A 19,385-nucleotide genomic window follows, 5' to 3' on the forward strand; every position below is an offset into this window, starting at 1 on the left:
TGATTATATGAGGAAATTAATCAAGAGTGGAATTATTTCACTCACATTTGTGAAAACAAGTAAGAATTTGGCTGGTCCATTTATCAAACCTCTTACGAGAGAAGTTGTAAGATCAACATCAAATTAGATGAGGCTAAAACTCATTGAATAAAAGATCCATCAATAATAGCAACCCTACTCAACATTATGAAATGAGTAACGAAGAGTTCAAAGGGTAAGAAGAACAAGTCATTGACATGTGGAGTGGTTCAGTACTTTGAAACATTTTACGAGTCCCATCTAAAAATGTTAAAGTGTTAGTTATCACCAAATGAGTATTGAGTTAATTATACTCTTAATGAAGTTCAGTCAAGTTAGGATAAGTATCTCAAAGAGTGACAAAGGTAGTATAAGAACTTCACGTATATGAACTTAGAAGTGGTGTCACTTCAATTGAAAGTTAGAGTTTCTCTTATAAAAGTTCATAAACTTGGATAAGCCTAAGACCATATTAGAGCTGAGTGAGATTTTATGAAGAATATAAGGATGTTATATTTATGTGTGTGGTATCACTGGTGTTGTCATTAGGAATAACAAATTCATAGCTTTTATGCTATTTGGGATTTCGACTTCAATTTGTGATGCTTACACTAAGGTAATATTCAAATCAAAAAATATATTATTTTATTCATAAATACTATTTAATTACTTGAAGAAAATTTTAAATTTAAATAAGTGGGTGATTGTTATAAATTGTTCAAATTAAAAAAAATATATTTTCAAAAGATTTATTTGAAAATGTGGTTTCTTTGGTAGTTATTTTTTAAAGGTTATGTCTTTTGTGAAAAAATATATAAATAGGTATTTAAGAGTAAATTAGGATGACATCTTTTTCGTACTCTTTTTATTTATTCTTCGAGTGATTGAATTAGACATTCTCTAATTTTTCTTTTAAGATTCTTTATTATTTGTTCAATACAGATCTTCTAAAGACTTATCATATCCACTAAAACTATTTACATCAAACTCATAACAATCTTATTGAGAAGAAGGTGCAAATATTATTTTTAGGATAGTATTTATATACATTTTAAGCCTAAATATATTTCCTATAGTATTCTTCATCTTGTATTTATTATTTGTTTTCAAAATATTTTTATCCTCTTCTTTGTCATATTTTTCTAACAGTATATATGCATATGATATTGGCCGAGTTTAATTAACTAAAGGAAGATATTCCATACATTTGATTTACTCATAAAATAAAAAAAATTGATATTCTCCATCAATTATCCTGTATATTTTATAATTATTGATCTAAAAATTTCTCTTATTCTCTCCCTCCCAATAACTAACCCAATTAAAGAAGATATAATCGGCCTTTATTAACAGTTTGTGATGAAGAGTAAAACATGATGGAAAAGATCCAGATATGACAATGAGAAGCATTTTGCCTGCCGCATGGCCTTCATGAAATGCAGTAGAACATGGAAATGATACATGCGAGAGAGAACATGAAATGTATTAACAGCACATTCCAATGTTGCAAAATTATATGTTTAGAATTTGCAACATAATAGAAAAATGAAGCTTCCATGCTGGTTTTGAAGCAATTATGGATTCATATTGCAATTAGCTAAAGGATTCAAACAAGTGACCAAATTGACTTACCACGATTAACACACGAGAGAATTGGACAATTCCAGACCACGATCATCATGTGTGGAAAGATGCATAACAAAATCGAACATGCTCCCAGTTTACAGAATCCAGCATCATGAAACCTCAGATGATTATTTCCGAAAAACTGGACAGCAGACTTGTCACAGTATCCGGTCAACAGAAAAAGTAATACACATTGTAAGTTACAAGTACATGCTCATCAGACACCACCATTTTTATTAGAGGAAGGTGATGGCAAGTTCTATAAGCACGACAACACAGCAGGGCGTGGGGTCCTCGTGGAAGAAGCAGATGAACTAGTTTTAATGATCAACACCCTTGACAACTGTGACTGGGCAGGTACCATTGTTCACCACATGGTTACTCACACTACCCAACAGCAGCCTACAGAAGAAAAATCAATGCATCACTAATCATTCATAAATGACACAGTAAAATGGGTACTTGCCGTAAGCACATCTTGCGACTATTAAGTCTCAACATAAAAAGGTTCTCCTTTGGACAAAAGGTCAGTAGCAAAAGGAGAACTTGTCAACCTCTTAATCCCCCCATGCCCTCTATTCCCAATGATCAAACAGCTCAGAGGAATGGTATCAATTGCTTCACATATCTTTTCGCGTGCATCTCCCCAGTAGATCTTCATCAGAACAACAATCTGGAATATTGTAGCACAATAACAAGTCCCTTAAACATAGAAAACTGGTATCTGTTCACTGTTAGGCTTGAGAAAAATTGACAAATAGAGACTACCTCCTTTTGCCTGGCTACAGTATTGAGAATGTCCAGAGTTTCAGCATCAGGCTTCACCCCGTATTTCTTTGCAATTCCAGGGTCAGAGAATTCTATCAGTGGGATAAATGCTGCCATACATTGGACAAACCAAAAACCATTACTGCAAGAGGCTAAACACATTCTTTAAGGCTGATAAACAACAGAAATATCAGAATAGAAAAGGAGATAGAGACTATCAAATGGCAATGTGTTTAGAACGTCATACTGACATGAATCACAGATTAAAGTATATAACTACAAGCAGAATAGGCAGGAACAAGTTTGGCATATCACAGTCATAACTCTGCTGCAATCATAAACTTGACTCAGTTGACAGAGATAGAGAAGCTGTACTTTCTTAGGGAACTTTTTCTTATCCATAAGTAGCTTCAATTTTTTAAATAATAAAAAATACAATAGCAAATTGGAAAGTGAGAGCTGTTAGCTCGAGAGTCACATTTGTTATATGACTAATATTGGTATTGACAACCTCAATGGTCATGTAGACAACCAACAAAGTAAAAGACAAGGTGAACCAAGGAAGGAATCTTAAAAGATGAACCAAGCTTTAAAACCCAGCACGAAAGTGCATTTGCAAGCAGGGCAAGCAAGATCTGATGTGAATTTATTTTCTCATCTAGAATTCAGCAAACTGACACCGAGAAGTGCTTCAAAATTAAACTTGGCTTGCTTGGATTTTGTTGATCCAAGAGGATTGCTAACTCAAAAAAAAAAAAAAAAAACATTTTAAGATGACATTAATCATGTTGAATTTTAACCTAACGAAGAGAGTGAATTCAATGTTTAGAGTTTTGTAGCATTAACATATTACTATTCAAAATTAGTAACTCTCGATCAACTACCCACTAAATGTACAGATATGAATATATGTTAAAACTACAAAAGATTTATTGCTTACACTAATATGTTCTCGTCACAAGGAGAAGAAAAGGTTGAAGGCTATGATTGGTACCACAGAAGGAGAGCCTCGAACAATTTACCAAAATTAAACTGTGTAGAAGGAAACACCAAGAGACAGAAACTAGAAAAGGTTAAATATTATCATGTCATATTGCATGTATACTTAACTTATTCAAATGCTTTTAAATGCTTACACAGCACTCTAGTGTTTTCTGTTCTGTATCGGTAGGCTGGCTATAGGCTAATTCTACATAACAACGTATGGATTTCCAATTCAACCACTGTTTTCTAATGAATCCGATCCAAGACGTTTTTACCATTCTGGCCCAAATAAGTCCATTCTTAATTTAAAAACAGGGACTTATAAGCCAGTAATACTGAGAAAACAATTAAAAGAATGAGCACAATCACATTGTCTCAGCATTTTTTTAGTATGCTAAGTTTAAAGTTTAAATATTATGCCATATGATAAAAACTATGACTTTCTTTACCATCAATTCTCTCGCCAACTGCTTGTCCATCCACTGCATAATAATAATGTGGAATCATGCAAAGTTCTTCTAGCATCATTTACGTTTCAATTTGTGAGATTACCTAGTGGATATGCCAACTCTTAACCGAACACATAACACAAAAAAGAGACATAAGTGGACGTTGTTCTAAAGTATTCTCTATGCTGTAGAATTTATAAATACAAATCAACTGCCATATTATCACATTTATACTTGCAGTGAAGCCACAAAAGTTGGAGGACTTTCTATGATTTCTTATTGCATTGATATCCTACATGAACTAGAGATAAATTTACTAGATGAAAGTCATGAAATTTGGAAGCAACAGAAAAATAAATATTCCTGGAATTAATGATCAAGAATTCCTAAGCTAGCAAACAAAGCTTCCATAAAGAAATGCAAAAGAACTGGCAAGCGTGTAGCGTTGAGCGAATGCCATCAGTACTTAGTTGGACACAAATCACAAACCTAGACGAGTTGCAATTCATCATATAGCGAAATCGAGATCATAGCTTGTCCACTCCTAAATAATACTTGTCACCAGATTTACCTTGACCTAAACAATAATCGAGTCCTAGAGTCTCATTCAATGAACACCCACCAGATATGTTGCAATTATTGCAACCCTGACTTTCGTCACTCCATCTGCTTCTACGTGCAGGAAGGCCGAAAAAATTCGATCTTTTCAACAAAAGGACGATCGTAACACCAAAAGTCTTTTTGGGGTCGACATCAAGTACAGGGGTTAACAAAGCGAGAAAAAGTTGAAAGTTCCCTTTGAACGAAATGAAAGGAATCAGAGGAACCAAAGGGAAAGGGGGAAAGTGCGAAGGGGATCGGAGGAGAGAGAAGGAGGGAGCAGACGATCCATACGAGATCCGGTGGTCTCCCAGAGCTGCATCTCGCCCTCTTCATAGCAGCCCTCCTTCTGGACGTTGACCACGACGAGGTGGTCGCCGTCCCTCACCACGTTCTCCACCGCCCACCGGAGCGCCGCCTTGCAGCACGGCGAGAAGTCCATCGCCACCCCGACCCTACGATCCGCCGCCATCGACTGCTCGCTGCGCCTTCGTCTTCGCTCCGCAAAGCGATCCAAGGAGAGCCGAGGAAGAATGATGATGAGGCGGTCGACGAACGGCACAAATATAGAGACCACACATCGAAGTAGTCTGATAAGAATACCCACCCTTTTTTCTCACAACACGGGTGACATGGACGAGTGGCGTTTGCACCAACGAGTGCAACTAATAAAACAAGGGGTGTGCTTATCGAAATTAACTCGATCAGGACGACCAAGATTCCCCTGCGTAGCAGTCGGCGTGTATCATTCATTCATCACGACGCAAACCATGTGATATCTATGAGTGTTGCAGTAAACTTGATGCAGTAAGAAAATGATGGACAAGTTATTAACCACATGAGTTATCATCCGAGAATTTTTCCGGTTTCTCGATATTATTTACCAACAGATTTTTGTAATTCAATAATCTAACCATTGTTATTGTAATTCTCATAATTTTCAATATTTTTGAAGGGGTGTTGATTTGTTCTCGTACTAGAGCTGATTCTTTATATCTTAGTTTAAGACTGTTAAGGTTTAGTGCATGCATCACACAGGCAGATTATAAGTGGGAGGTTCACAAAACATCAAGTACTTTAAGCTATTAATTAGGCATCTTTAAACCTTACCTTGAAAGAAGATAAGGTTTTGTTGCTTTCAATCATTCATTCAAATATGAAAGAGGAGTCTGTCAACCAATCCCTCGAGGCACTATGTGGTCAGAAACCAATAAGAGGAGTCTGTCAATCAATTTATTCTGATAAAGATTTTCAAATCACCACTAACCCAATATTTTTTTAATTATTATATTTTTTTTGTTTGTAATTTTAACAATTCATCATAAGTTTTGAGCTCGAATTTCATTTATTTTCTGAAAAAAAAAAATCTACTTTATATATATATATATATATATATATATATATATATATATATATATTATAAAATGATCTAATTCTTTTATTTTATTTATTTTGTTCACCATTAACAATTTGTATAAAATGATCTAATTCTTTTCATATATTTTTTTCTCTCTTCATGTACAATAGATCCTTATGTGGTTGTAAATGCCAATATTTCAGGGGCTAATATGAAAAAGGTTTTTCAAAAATAGCAAAAAATATGTGTTGGAAAAAATTAAAAGAAAATCCCGACCCGTGTTCACACTTGGCTCGTTTCTCCCCCCCCCCCCGCCTCAAACCTCGGAGGAGGAGAGAAACGGCGAAGGCCAGAAGGAGACGAAGAAGAGAGGAAAGGATCGATCTCTATCTTTCCATTCACGGCATCTGTTCCCGGTTATTGTTGTTGTCGGATCGCTGTCTTGATCTGTGCTCGCCGAGGAATTCGGCCTGAATCATTTCTTTCTACCATGTTCTTCAAATCTTTTTGGGCTGAGCTGGCTTTGATCTTCCGGTGGTTGTTGATCTCATTTAGCCGTTCTCTTCGTGATACTTTCTGTCGTTCCTTGAGTCGGGATCTGGAATTACTTCGCCTGAAAGGGGATCTTTTTAGGGTTTTCCGCTTTTCATTATTTTCGTGCTTCCTCATCCGCCAAATTTTCAGGGCTTAAGCCTCGTAATATTGCTTTTTGTTCGGGTCTGGGGTTTCCGAAGAATGGATTTTGAGCTTCTTCTTACTTTAGATTAGAATGCCGGTTTCGTATTTTTCTAGTTCCTTTTCCGGGACACAGAAATGAAGGCCCTTTGTGCTAGTTTTCGTGTTTTGACTTGAATCATTTGGTATTGTTTCGGATCTTGTAGCTTCAAGATCGTTATACATTCTCCTATGATAATTCACTTATTAGTTTCCGTTTTTAAGGACTCTGCATTTACAAATTAGGTAGGCTTGAGCTTCCCAAGCGATGACGGAGCCTCTTCTTATCTTGGATGCCGTAGCTTTGGCCCATTTAGTTAGTGGAGACTGGCATATATTTTTTTCGAAGAAAAAGACTCGAAGCAAGAATTATGGATACTTGTTATGGAAATCTGAAATCAATTAAGTTGTTTTGAAAATTTTGCATTGAATTCCAAACATTAATCTGCGGTATTTGAGACAAGCTTTAACTCCTAGGTACTAATCATGCGTGGACAGTATGATTTTGTCTTTGCACTGGAAACACATAGTTCATATTCATTTTCGATGTGCATGGAAGCTGAAACCTAGGTTGATTGTGTGCTTCGTTGCACAAGCTTTTATTCAGCAAACACACATTTATGTGCTACATATTTGCACACTTTTAAACATTGCGTTAGGTTTCCTAATGTTAGAGAAAAGTCCTGCGTGCCTGTCCTGTTGATATGCATTTTGTTTTTTTAACAGGTATTTGCTTTAGGATCTGTTGCTTATATGAGGTACTGATATAGATATTAGTAAAGTACCTTGCACATGGCTTCGGTGAGCTTGGCACCCTCGTCGGGGTTGAAAAATAATGATGGTACTAGTATTTGCGTGGATAGTTTGCCAGATGAATTGAATGATATGAAAATAAGAGATGATAAGGTAAGTGGATACACCGAATGATGGATAGGATCAATGGTGTACTTCTTTATTTCCCATTTCTTCAAGTGAAGAAAACTGTAATTATTTCAAAGCCAAAGTTATGTATTAGTCTTCATTGGATGCTATTTGTAGGAAGTGGAAGCTACTGTAATTGATGGTAATGGGACAGAGACAGGCCATATAATTGTGACAACTATAGGTGGCAGAAATGGCCAACCCAAACAGGTAAACTGGCTAGTTTGCCAAGTAACCGTTTCTTGGTTGATTCATCATCATTGTTATCCAGTTGTAGGTTTCTGGCCCTTTTGTTAGTTACTTATGCTGGATGTCTGGCAGACTATAAGTTACATGGCTGAACGTGTTGTTGGGCATGGATCATTTGGAGTTGTATTCCAGGTGAGTTTAACATTTCACAACTTGTCTCGTTGTCATTGACAAGAGTGGGTTATACTTGTGTATTCCTTACTGTTACTTTTTTTTGTGCATTAGTATAGAGGGTTTTACAGGACTACATGTAGCTCTGTGCTATATGTATATCTACTATTGTTCTAGCTATCTTTTCCTAATAATCTTTGTTATCTTTAGGCAAAGTGTCTTGAGACGGGTGAGACAGTTGCTATAAAAAAAGTTCTTCAAGACAAGAGATATAAGAACCGAGAGTTGCAAACCATGCGTATTCTTGATCATCCAAATGTTGTTTGTTTGAAGCACTGCTTCTTTTCAACAACTGAAAAGGAAGAGCTTTATCTTAATTTGGTGCTAGAGTATGTGCCTGAGACTGTTCATCGAGTAATCAAGCACTATAACAAGATGAATCAGCGTATGCCATTGCTATATGTGAAGCTTTACATGTATCAGGTAAGTCCAAATTTCTTATCAATCTTCATTTGGCAATTTTGTTTTGGGGAAGTTCTATCTGAAACAAAGTTTTCTGATTTTACTTTATAACGCTTTCCACATTGGCCTTGTGTTTATTAGATTCATGAATATGTTGTATGCTTGGATAATTTCCCCAGGCATCTAGTTTTTAACGGGTCATATTTATAGTTCTCCTCTGCTTTTTTCTAAATGATGCCATGGTTTTATCATATCATCCGGTCCATTAGTTGAATGAACGAATTCTAGAAACTTCAAAAGGTACATATCCTGATATTTCTTTTATGTTGACAGATTTGTAGAGCATTGGCTTATATTCATGGTTGCATTGGGGTGTGCCACAGGGACATAAAACCACAAAATCTTCTGGTATGTTATTTCACTATTTTCATGGAAACATGTTCTCTTTTTTTTATGGAATACCCAGCTTCATACGGATATGAGGACAAAAGATATAGAGGTCTTATCCCTTTTTTCAAGGATAAAACTTTGTTCAGAGAAGAGGAGATGCATGTGATTGTAAACTGAGGTTTACATTGCCATTTAAGTAACATGGGGTTACTTTGAAGTGTTTATTAACGTGTGTTTAAACATACATGCAAATTTTGTTTAACATGTTTATGCATACATGCATATGTATTTGCTTTATTTATTGAAAAAAATGAAAATGTAGGTGCGTGCATTACATTTGCATGCATCATACATGCCTATTAGTTTGACATGGGTAAGTAGGCAGACATATGCATTTATTTTATTTGTTAAAAATTCACATGTATTGTACATGGTATATTTGTATGTGATTTTACCACATTATCGGTCCATACCGATGTATCAACTAGCTATTAGTATGGTACATCCACACCAAGTCGTACCGGTCCACACATGCATAATCGATCGGTTGTCGATTTGCATGCAACCACACATGCCTTGCTGGTTCATACCAGTGTACCGACCAGCTGTTGGTATGGTACGTACTGAGTCATACCGAGTGTACCGACACATGGTTTGGTGGGATGTATCGTTGTATTGCTCGTATTGGTCCCCTATTAAATTGGTATGTACCGCCCGTACCGAGCGGTATGCCTCAGTACGACGAACCATGGTTTATACAATGGTGCACAAAGCTAGACAATGGTGGAGCCACATATGCATTGGCTAATGTACATTTAGTGTTAATTGTTGGGAGAAGGTGGTACATCTTTTATTATGCCCCTCCTCAAGCCTCTACCTATACCTCTTGTGGTAAATAGAGCTAATAAAACATTTCTTGCACTTAATTTGGTGGAGTTGTTTATTTATCTAATTCAACTTTAATCACCTCTTAAACTCGTGTCCTCACGTGATGGAGATGGAAATTAAAGAACATGCTATTCTTTTTTTTTTTTTGTGTTTTTGATTTTTGATGGGGGGTTTGGGGCAGCACTGTTTATCATGGAGAATAGTTTCTATCACATCATTTTTCAGGGCAGTATAATAATAGCAAATCATTCAAGTAAGCATTTCAGGAGACTGATGATATGCTGCATTCTAAAATTTGGTTTCATATCTAGCTTTCAAGGGAACAGACCTTATGGAACATTCTATTTAATATATAAACATGGGAGGATATTGCAAGTATTAGCATACAACTTTTAGATATATATATATATATATATGTATATAGATGTTGGCCCCGATGATGATGTCCACCCCTCTAGTTATATATGTGGATGGTCATGGATATATGATGCTTTACCTGTGTTTGCTTATGTTATATCTTTGAACTTCCAACAATAGAAATACCAACCAGACTTTCTGTAACAGGTCAACCCACATACACACCAGCTGAAACTCTGTGACTTTGGGAGTGCCAAAGTTTTGGTACATCTTTGATCCTTTCTGTTGTGCTACGAATGGATTCCTTGAGTGGCTTTCGCTGAATTTAGATCGCTTATTGGTTTTAACAGGTGAAAGGGGAACCAAATATATCGTACATTTGTTCAAGATATTATCGAGCACCTGAACTTATATTTGGTGCCACCGAGTACACAACAGCAATTGACATATGGTCAGCTGGCTGTGTTCTTGCTGAACTCCTCCTTGGACAGGTATACCACTACATACCACCTTAGAAGAATTTCAAGAGAATTAATTTTTTCCTGCAAATGATTGATTTGGTTTCATCGACAGCCTCTCTTTCCTGGTGAGAGCGGAGTTGATCAACTTGTAGAAATTATCAAGGTCCCCCCTGCATTTTTCCCATTTCTATCTTATAGCTGTGTTCTTAATATCACAACTTTTGTTTTTATCTGTTCATTTGACATGGTGCAGATTTTGGGTACCCCAACAAGAGAAGAAATTAAATGCATGAACCCCAATTATACAGAGTTCAAGTTTCCACAGATCAAAGCTCACCCATGGCACAAGGTATATTCATATAACTTCTCATCATGCTATTCTTTTCCAAATTCCCAACTTTCTATTTCCTTTTAGATGTCCCATTAACAGTTATAACCAAATCTTAGAACGTTCTGTCAGGTTTTTCATAAAAGAATGCCACCTGAAGCAGTAGATCTCGTCTCTAGGCTTCTTCAGTATTCTCCAAACTTGAGGAGCACTGCTGTGAGTATACCAAGGGCATCCTTTTAAGTACTGTACCCAAGGGCATATATCATATGTCCAGATAAAAATTTGGGATGCCTAACTAGGTTTCTACATGTGCAGTTGGAGGCATTGATTCACCCGTTTTTTGATGAACTTCGAGATCCAAATGCTCGTTTACCAAATGGTCGTTATCTACCTCCTCTCTTTAACTTCAAGCCTCATGGTAAGTCTGGATTGGAATGACACTGCTGTGTAACTGTGGATTACATTCTTCTGATGTTATCCAAGTCATCCTTTCTCCTTTTGAAAATAATGCATCTCTATTGGCTATGCATGATCAACAGAGTTAAAGGGAGTTCCGATGGAGATTGTGCTAAAGTTGATCCCTGAGCATGCAAGACAGCAATGTGCCTTCTTAGGACTATGATCTGTTTACTCAATATTGCTAAGAAATAGCGCATGTGTCCTTGCCAGGTATAAGAAATATACTTTCCTCTTAATTCTATGAATGTTGTGCATGTACCTCTTGAATCCATATATCTTAATTATTGTTAGTCATTGTCACCTTCGTGGTTCTTATTGTCGTTATTGGTTGACGTCTGTGCTACCTATTTCTGGAACACTTGTACAATATTTTGGTGTGCAAAAAATGTAGGATGTTTTCATCCACAAATTAATGTGGTCGTTGTTGGAACGTTACTTTGAATTTGTTTTCGAGCAAAAGAAATTAAAGATAAAAAAGAAAGCAGCCAATATAAGGTGAGTAGAAATCCATCCTTCTTTCTTGATGACATCTTCATGAACTCTGCTTTAGCTCACCAAAGATCGAGTTTAAGGTTACCAATGTGATGAATTTGCAGAGAAATTTAGATGGAACACTCGTTATGGTTATTCACGATGTTGACTTGCATCATTCTTTCAGTGCATCAATCTTGACCCAATCTCTGGTGCTGCTCCACTTGATATCACACTTCTCTCAATAGTCATTGTTTTGCTTTTCTTTTAACTTACAATATCTCAAGTGTATTTATTATTTTGGGTAATATATCGACTCGTATAGTCTGATATTATTATAAAATAATAAAATAATACTGTTTGATTCTTTATAATACCTAATATTTATTCGGAACAATTCCAAAAACAAAAAGTCAGGAGAAAAAAATGCTGATTGTGTATTGATTTTGCTAAGCTTTAAAAAGAGAAAAAGAAAAAGGCGAAAGTCAATTTTGGTGAAAAGAATGATTCTAAGCAAAACAATGTAATATGCAAATAGCCTTTTGATGCAACTTTTGATCCACCACGGCAACTTTTTGTGATGGGGACACATCTCCCCATCATTTCTCCACTTTAGAGGAGCATAAAGTCGTAGCACACCCACTCAACTATCAAAAATTAGAAGAAAGGTTGAACCTGCTCATGAACTATTTGAATTCTGTGGAATTACAATGGGAAACAAGTCGGGGTTGTGCAGTTCTCCCTCCTACTGCTTCAGTTCATCCCACATGAACAGTTCCATTGGTTTTTTACTCCACGAGATTCACAAACTCATAACTCTTTTTTATTGCAAAGAAAATACAGAAAGTGCAAACTCAAAGCCTCATTTTAAGAAGAAGAAGAAGAAGAAGAAAAAAAAAAAGAAAAAGAAATATACACACCATTGAGTATCACACTAAAGATGGAAAGAAGGAGAGAGAGAAAAAAAGCAGAGACTACACTCAGTGGAAAAACACTGTAGCCCATCAACTATCCTATGTGCAGGTAATTATCATATCAAAATTTGGGTTAACATGGATTACGAGACCCCTCACTTCTTCGTCTTCTTCTTCTCGAGTTAGTTGGAGATGCCTCCTGAGTCTTGGTCGCGATCATCAGGATCGGCGAGGAAGAGGTCGAGGCGATTGTGGCCGAGCCTGAGGGAGTACATGGCCTTCTTGTACTCGGCCCAGGTAAAGGACTTGTAGCGCCGGGGGGCGTGCGGCCTGATCATCTGAGGGAGCGGCGTGATGCGCGTGCCCGGCGACGGCGCACCGAAGAAGACCGTCGACGTTCTCGGCCTGCAGGAGTTCGCCATGGCTCTGTGCCTCACGCTCACCAGCCTTCCGTTCGTCATCGCCTTCGTCAACACATACACACGCAAATTAAACCGAGGTCAGTCACTTCTTCTGCGACATCTCTCTTCTTGGTCTTTCCTCGATCCATCTCCAGAAACACACGGACGCACAGAGAGAGAGAGAGAGAGAGAGAGAGAGAGTAGGGGGTTCATGTGGGTCCCATTGTCTGTTGGCACAGGGATACACGGAAGTCGTATCAGTGCCACCGCACGTTTGACCCATCAAAAGCAGTCTCCTCCCTCTCTTCCTTCTCCAAAAAGAAAGAAAAAGGGAGGGAGGGGAAAAGGATGCAGTGCTATTGGTTCTATTAATCACTCGTTCTCTTTCCAGGAAAAAACACCTATTAATCTATTTGTTTTCTGATTTAAATAAACAAATCTGATCGAACCCGATAGATACGATATGTCAAAAGAAACGATCGATCCAACCAGAGATTAGGAAAGATAGATAGATAGATAGAGAGACTGATAGATGATATAAAACATCTTATAAAATGATCAGATCAGTGAATCTATCGAATATGAATGACGACAAGAATCATTTTATTTGGGTGCAGTGGAAGGGTGGTGGGAATCTCTTATCCGAATCGACTAGTTATCGTGTAGTTGGGTTTGAATCTCGTTATATTACATTAACTGCCAAAGATTAACCACCTATTATTACTCGTATAAATGAAGGGAAAAGAAAAAGGAAAGGATCGATTTTACAGGATGAGGTGGAGCTGTGGGAATCACGAGGACACGGTGGATATGATTTAGATGTATGAGAGGACGCGTAGATACGCTCCGAATCTTGACGTGGTGGGAGGCGACAGCAAAAACGATGATTGCACGCCCCACAGGCGTCGTATACTAACCTGGAGCGAGTCGCCGACGATGACATAAAAAGCCGCCGGGTCTGCCGGCACCGGGATCCACACGCCGCCGTCGTCCGCCTCCGCCGAGAGTATCTGCAGGCCGTCGACGTCGTTGGAGCGGAGGATGCTAAGGATCTGCGGGTCAGAGTGCTCCCCGAACCCGATCCTGCCGCCGCTTCTCTTGTCCCTGGACTTGCCGGCGGCGGGCTCGCGGTCGGCATCACCCCCGGCCCTGTCGCTGCCGGGCCAAGGAGGGTAATGATTCAGCCTAACCAAGGAGTCATTCTCGCTGTCCTGCAGCAGCCTGCTGAAGACTCGGGTGTCCTGCAGCCCCAGCCCTTCTCCCACCATGTCCAGTAGCTGACATGCCAGCTGCCTCACTTGCTTCACATACTCATTCACCACCCCACTGTAAAGGAACAACCAAAAAGAAAGTGAGTGAGTGATGAAACAGCTGAAGCAGATGGATGAAGGAAGCTGCACCATGGAAACATGCAGGCACAAGCAAAAGGTGAGAGGACAGGACACCATTTTTACAAGTCATCTCCCTCCCAAGCTACTGCTTCTCCCCTTTGTATCCCCTTTTTGGTGCCACTAACCCCTCTTTTTTTACCATAAAAGGAGGGGGGCCAGGGTATGTGCATCTATAGTTTGTTTGGCTTGTAATGGATAGCATGGCTGGAGGCAAGCATCTTTCATTCAGGTGTGATGTACTTCTTGTGGGACCTGACTGTTTCCCCCCTCCCTCTGCATAGTGGTTTTCTGTGCCTGTTCCCAACCCATGATCCCTTGTGCTACTCTGCTGTGCATTCCGTAGTTTTGATTCTCGTTCCAGTGACTCTTCTACAAGAGCTTCAATTGACCAAGAATGCTGGTGAGAGTTCATGGGGTAAGCTGGGAAAGAGAGAGAGAGAGAGCATGGGGTTCACAGAAAATACACATACCCCGCCACAGCCACAGCCACAGCCGGACACACGAACTCCACCGCTGGAACCTGATAATTCCTGCTTTTGAATCGACTAGAGCCCACCCCCATGCCCTTCTTTCCACCACTCCGGATCCACTTCCCCAAATTATTCATGACTGCTTTAGACTAACAGCTTCAGCTCAGCTTCTGCACAGTTAGCCGTAGGCATGTGCACTAAGAACTGAGCTGTGGATTTGAGTCTCTGAGCCCTTAGTTGTCTGTCCTGCCACTGACAGGAATTGACAAGTACGACCGGGTGTGCCTTTTCTCAGATGGGTACTCCATTATTCTAACCCTACTCTTTCTCTCCCATCTTTCCTCTTCATTATGTGCCTGTGCCTGCTCTAAGAAACCTCAACAGCATCATGGTCTTAGCTTGCATGACAACCCCTATCAGCCCTGACATTAGACCTTAATAAGCTTCTACAGGCTCTACACTATGAGTTATGAGCTATGCACTGCAATTTCCTTAGGCCTGGGTAGGTGGGCGTTGATTTGATTACCTTCTCAAGCCAAGGCATGAGATGAAATAGTGGCGAGGAAGCATCAACGCAAGCAAGGGGATTATCCTTCGACCTAATTCCGTGATTGCTGAACCAAACCTAGTCTAGCTATGAGGAGAAGTGGGTGATGCGATCATGTATACGCCTAGAACACCCAGCAATTCAAATTCTACGATACGACGGTAATAGGTAATATGACTGCAAACTCCTGTGGAATTCTACAAGGAGGAAATGAGAGGACATGTTCATCCTTCCTGTTGAAATGTCGGGTCCCTGTTGGTTGATGAGACACCTTCTTGATCTCATCCACATGTCAATGTCATTAAGCATTTAGATATGCTTGTCAATCCTTTTCCTCACTGAGAGTTCGGTGATTTCTTCTAGTAATTACCTAGTAGGGTTCGATTTCAACCAACCAATGATTGAAGGAGATACATCCGCCACCATTAGCAATGCTTTTTCTAAGATCACAATCATGGACTCTCTCTCTCTCTCTCTCTCTCTCTCTCTCTTTCTCTCTCTCGCATCCCCGTTGAGAAAGAAGATTTCGATCGCCATTCTCAGCGATGTTGAATCCATGTTGGTGCATTCCGAGATTGGCAGCATGATGTCATACAATGCCAAGGAGGAATCTTAAAGCACCAGAAACATAGTATTTAATAGCTCTGCATGCTTGCCTGCCGAGTTCTTCAACCATATATTCTATGCATACGAGAGAGAGAGAGAGAGAGGTTGGTGATCCATTCCCGGCATACCTGAAATGTATTGGATCCTTTCTACATATCGTCTTTGCTTTCTGGGAGATGTAAGAAGGGTTGGAATGGAGAAGAAGGTACTCCAACTCCCCCATGTCGCCGTTGAAGCCGATGCTCCGAATGCCGTAACCGAGCGGGGTGGGCGGGCCGGCCTTCTGCTTCTCGCAGGGAGGTAATGCGAAGAACCTCGCCCCCTCGGCCTCCATCTTGGCGATGACGCTCCTGAGCACGCCATGGTTGACCACCTTGACGAAGCCGAACTCCTCGCAGGCCCGCACGAGCAGCTCCGCCGCCCGGCCTCTCTTCCACGAGAGGTCGACCACGGGGTACTCGAGGGTCCTGATCCTCTCGTTGCTCTCTGCCGTGACCGACGCAATCACCATGGCTTCTGCTGCTCCACCATGCGAACACAATCTGGAGGCGAGCGCTAAGGGACCAGGAAGAGAGGAGGATGGCAGCGAATGGGAGTCGGAGTAGGGAAGTGGGCTAAGCTTGAGAAGGGTGCGAGAGGACATACACCATGGAGGTTGTGCGGTGGGGAGGAGGCTATGCGGGCTTTATATCGTGTGCGGTGTGGTGCGAAGAGGAGGAGGAAGATTGAGGAAGGTGTATATGTGGATGCCAAAAGGTAGAACAACAACTAGGAGATTCCCAACCAGACGCTGACCCTGGTGCAATCTTTTCTTCTTTTTCTTTTTCTCTAAGTTTTGTGAAATGATAGCAGATGGAGTACGATAAATTTCCCTCTATCGATTTCCCAACCTTAACAACGACTCATTCGACTATCCAACCCATCTCCACATCCGATTAGTTGATATCATAATCTGATTTGGACGGGTCACATAGATACATACAGCTGCTCCACAAAACCCCTCTCTCTCTCTCTCTCTCTCGCCCGCGCGACGGAGTACGACTTCTGTTGGTGCAAGTGGATACTTCTCTTTATCGGTGTAGTAGTATTATGCGCATCTGTGCGTAAGTCAAAAGCAGCTTCGAGTTTACTCGGAATCGTGGCTGCGACAACACCGCAGGGCGGTGGTGGTTGGCTGATCCATGGGGCCCACCGCGGGGGCCATCCGCCCCGACAGTTGGGTCAATGATGAGTTGCCAAGTCAGCCGCTTCTGATTAACCCAAAGCCGAACCGGCTCACCAAAATAAAAGGATTCGGGTTTGTCCTTCCGAACCGCCCGTTCCTTTTTATTCCTACTTTTCATCCCATCGTCGGTCCGATTTAAATAAACATATATATAATACATTAATTTGATTATAACGTGAAAAGTCAAAGTGGGATTCCGAACGCCTTAATGATTTATAATCATCGATCGTGATTACTACATTAATCATGAAATGATATAGAGTGAGCATTTCAGATCCATATTTCAGGTGGTAGAGTAGATCTACATGCACAGATATTGGAAACCTTGATTGATCATCCCTAAACGTAATGCATCCCATATGGACGGCAAATCCTAACCAGTAAAATTCGGAGAAAATAAGACGGTCGAATAAATTATGGCCCGGTCCTCAATGACTTCTCACATGGATGACCAAATACGTCACGCTTCCCTTCTCCATGAGGCCGACAAGGAGCCAACTCAAGTAGATTAATCGATGAGTTCCTACATGACACTTTCGACATGGATGCCGATTACCTTTATATATATATATATATATATATATATATATATATATATATATATATATATATATATATATATATATATGATAGAGTGAGTCGGAAAGTGACTAATGTCGCTCGATTCATCTGATGCTTTTGTCATCCACAGAATCTACGTAAAGAAATCATTTGTTCGTATCGAGTGTTGTCTCGTGCATCGAGGTCAAAATATTATTCTTCTTTGAGGCAATTCGTCTGCTTTGGTGATGATTGCTTGCTTGCTCATCACACAAAAGGAACGAAAAAAAGCACTGTTTTTATCGGCTTTTCTTGCGTTATATTTATCATTATTATTTATTCTTATGTTATCTCTTCTCGATCTGCCTCTTCCTTTTTTCATTCTTTTCTGGTGAAATAAATTCTTTCGTTCCGTCTTTTTTGGCCTCAACGTTCTGCTTATAACACATCAATCTCTTTGAGCTGAAACCTTTCCTGAAAAGAAGGAACTTTCATGCTCTTTGCAATGCACAGTCAAACAAGGAAGCCATCAATTTCATCCACTAGTTTGGGACCATGCATGTAGCGACATATACTCTTCACGTTGCTGCTCATCAGCATCTCTTGTTCCTTTCCATGTCTCCATCTACAGATTCTGATGAGGACGACGGAGCATCAACCCAAGGGCGACTCTTGTCACCTTCTGATGATTCTGTGAGCAGCCAGTCAAGCTTGGGAGTTCAGAATCAGGTCTAAACAATTCACGCAGACGGCGATCAACCACTCCGCTGCGGACAACATTCATCGATCGGGCATACAGTTTTTGAGTCGTGCTGCCCAAGAGTAGCATGTGGAAAGTCATGCACTTTGACAAGTCTTGAAGCTTCTTCTTCCTCCTCCTCCTCCTCCTCCTCCTCCTCCTCCACTGAACAACCAATAACGTTGTACTTTCTTGATGATTCTGAAACGTAGCAAGATGTTCCTCATGATGCATCTATCATATGATAACCAAACTATGGACCACCTCGAGGGAAAAAGCACCGAAACCCAGGACTCTAGCTGTTTCTGTGCTCGTCATTAGCGACCTTAACCTAACTTTATGCGAAGCTACTTGTCATCACATGCCTCCTCCTCCTCGTCATCGCCATTAAAGTAATGCTTCTGCTGTACTTGTTGATGCTCATGCATGCCGGGGTTCCGTAAACCGACAACAGAAAGCACAACAGCAGGAACAACAAACGAGAAGATGCATGGGAAATAGAGGCAATTGGAAGACGGGAGTTCTCTAGGACCGCATGACCACCTAATGGAGGGTGGAAACCAAGTTAGAGCAGGACGGATGTATGGTAGAGCTGCTGAGTACTTTGTTCTGCTGACCGGTTTCATCATCTTTTGTGTCACACAAGTAATTGGATGAGCTGTTCTGATGAATCTAAATCTCCTCCGAGCAGGAAAAAATTAGGCTCTCAAACTGATGATTCCTGTGACCCTAACGTATATTACGATGCAAAAATTTTGACTCTAAGAGGATCAATGTACGCGGTATACTGCCATGCTTAAGTTGATTTCCGTGACTCATAGTAAAGAAACATGCAAAACCAGTTTTCTTTTGATTATTTCCATAATATCTACCAGCAAAACGATGCTTTAATCGATGGTGATGGTCATGAAAATAATGGCCCATAACACAGCCCAC

At 40.0% G+C, this 19,385-nt stretch overlaps 3 protein-coding genes across 3 annotated transcripts; 1 reads left to right on the top strand and 2 right to left on the bottom strand.

Moving 5' to 3' along the window:
• Window positions 1-1,754: 1,754 nt before the first annotated feature.
• LOC103971414 (universal stress protein PHOS32) lies at window positions 1,755-4,986 on the bottom strand. The gene is made up of 4 exons (XM_009385430.3): window positions 4,740-4,986; window positions 2,413-2,522; window positions 2,199-2,317; window positions 1,755-2,046 (listed from the first exon to the last, which is right to left on the bottom strand). The coding sequence occupies exons 1-4, from the start codon at window positions 4,915-4,917 to the stop codon at window positions 1,965-1,967; spliced, it is 489 nt and encodes a 162-aa protein (XP_009383705.1). The 5' UTR covers window positions 4,918-4,986; the 3' UTR covers window positions 1,755-1,964.
• A 1,079-nt stretch (window positions 4,987-6,065) lies between these two features.
• On the top strand, window positions 6,066-11,445 carry LOC135597299 (shaggy-related protein kinase alpha). The gene is made up of 13 exons (XM_065090069.1): window positions 6,066-6,172; window positions 7,241-7,422; window positions 7,555-7,647; window positions 7,759-7,818; window positions 8,008-8,280; window positions 8,593-8,667; window positions 10,102-10,158; window positions 10,245-10,385; window positions 10,468-10,518; window positions 10,609-10,704; window positions 10,816-10,899; window positions 11,002-11,104; window positions 11,226-11,445. The coding sequence occupies exons 2-13, from the start codon at window positions 7,309-7,311 to the stop codon at window positions 11,306-11,308; spliced, it is 1,230 nt and encodes a 409-aa protein (XP_064946141.1). The 5' UTR covers window positions 6,066-6,172; window positions 7,241-7,308; the 3' UTR covers window positions 11,309-11,445.
• A 663-nt stretch (window positions 11,446-12,108) lies between these two features.
• LOC135597300 (gibberellin 2-beta-dioxygenase 1-like) lies at window positions 12,109-16,584 on the bottom strand. Its single transcript, XM_065090070.1, has 3 exons — window positions 16,074-16,584; window positions 13,849-14,257; window positions 12,109-12,994 (listed from the first exon to the last, which is right to left on the bottom strand). Exons 1-3 carry the CDS (start codon window positions 16,454-16,456, stop codon window positions 12,713-12,715), a joined length of 1,074 nt encoding a protein of 357 aa, XP_064946142.1. The 5' UTR covers window positions 16,457-16,584; the 3' UTR covers window positions 12,109-12,712.
• Between the last annotated feature and the right edge of the window lie 2,801 nt (window positions 16,585-19,385).

This window comes from Musa acuminata, chromosome BXJ1-11, assembly GCF_036884655.1.
Source record: "Musa acuminata AAA Group cultivar baxijiao chromosome BXJ1-11, Cavendish_Baxijiao_AAA, whole genome shotgun sequence".
NCBI lineage: Eukaryota > Viridiplantae > Streptophyta > Magnoliopsida > Zingiberales > Musaceae > Musa > Musa acuminata.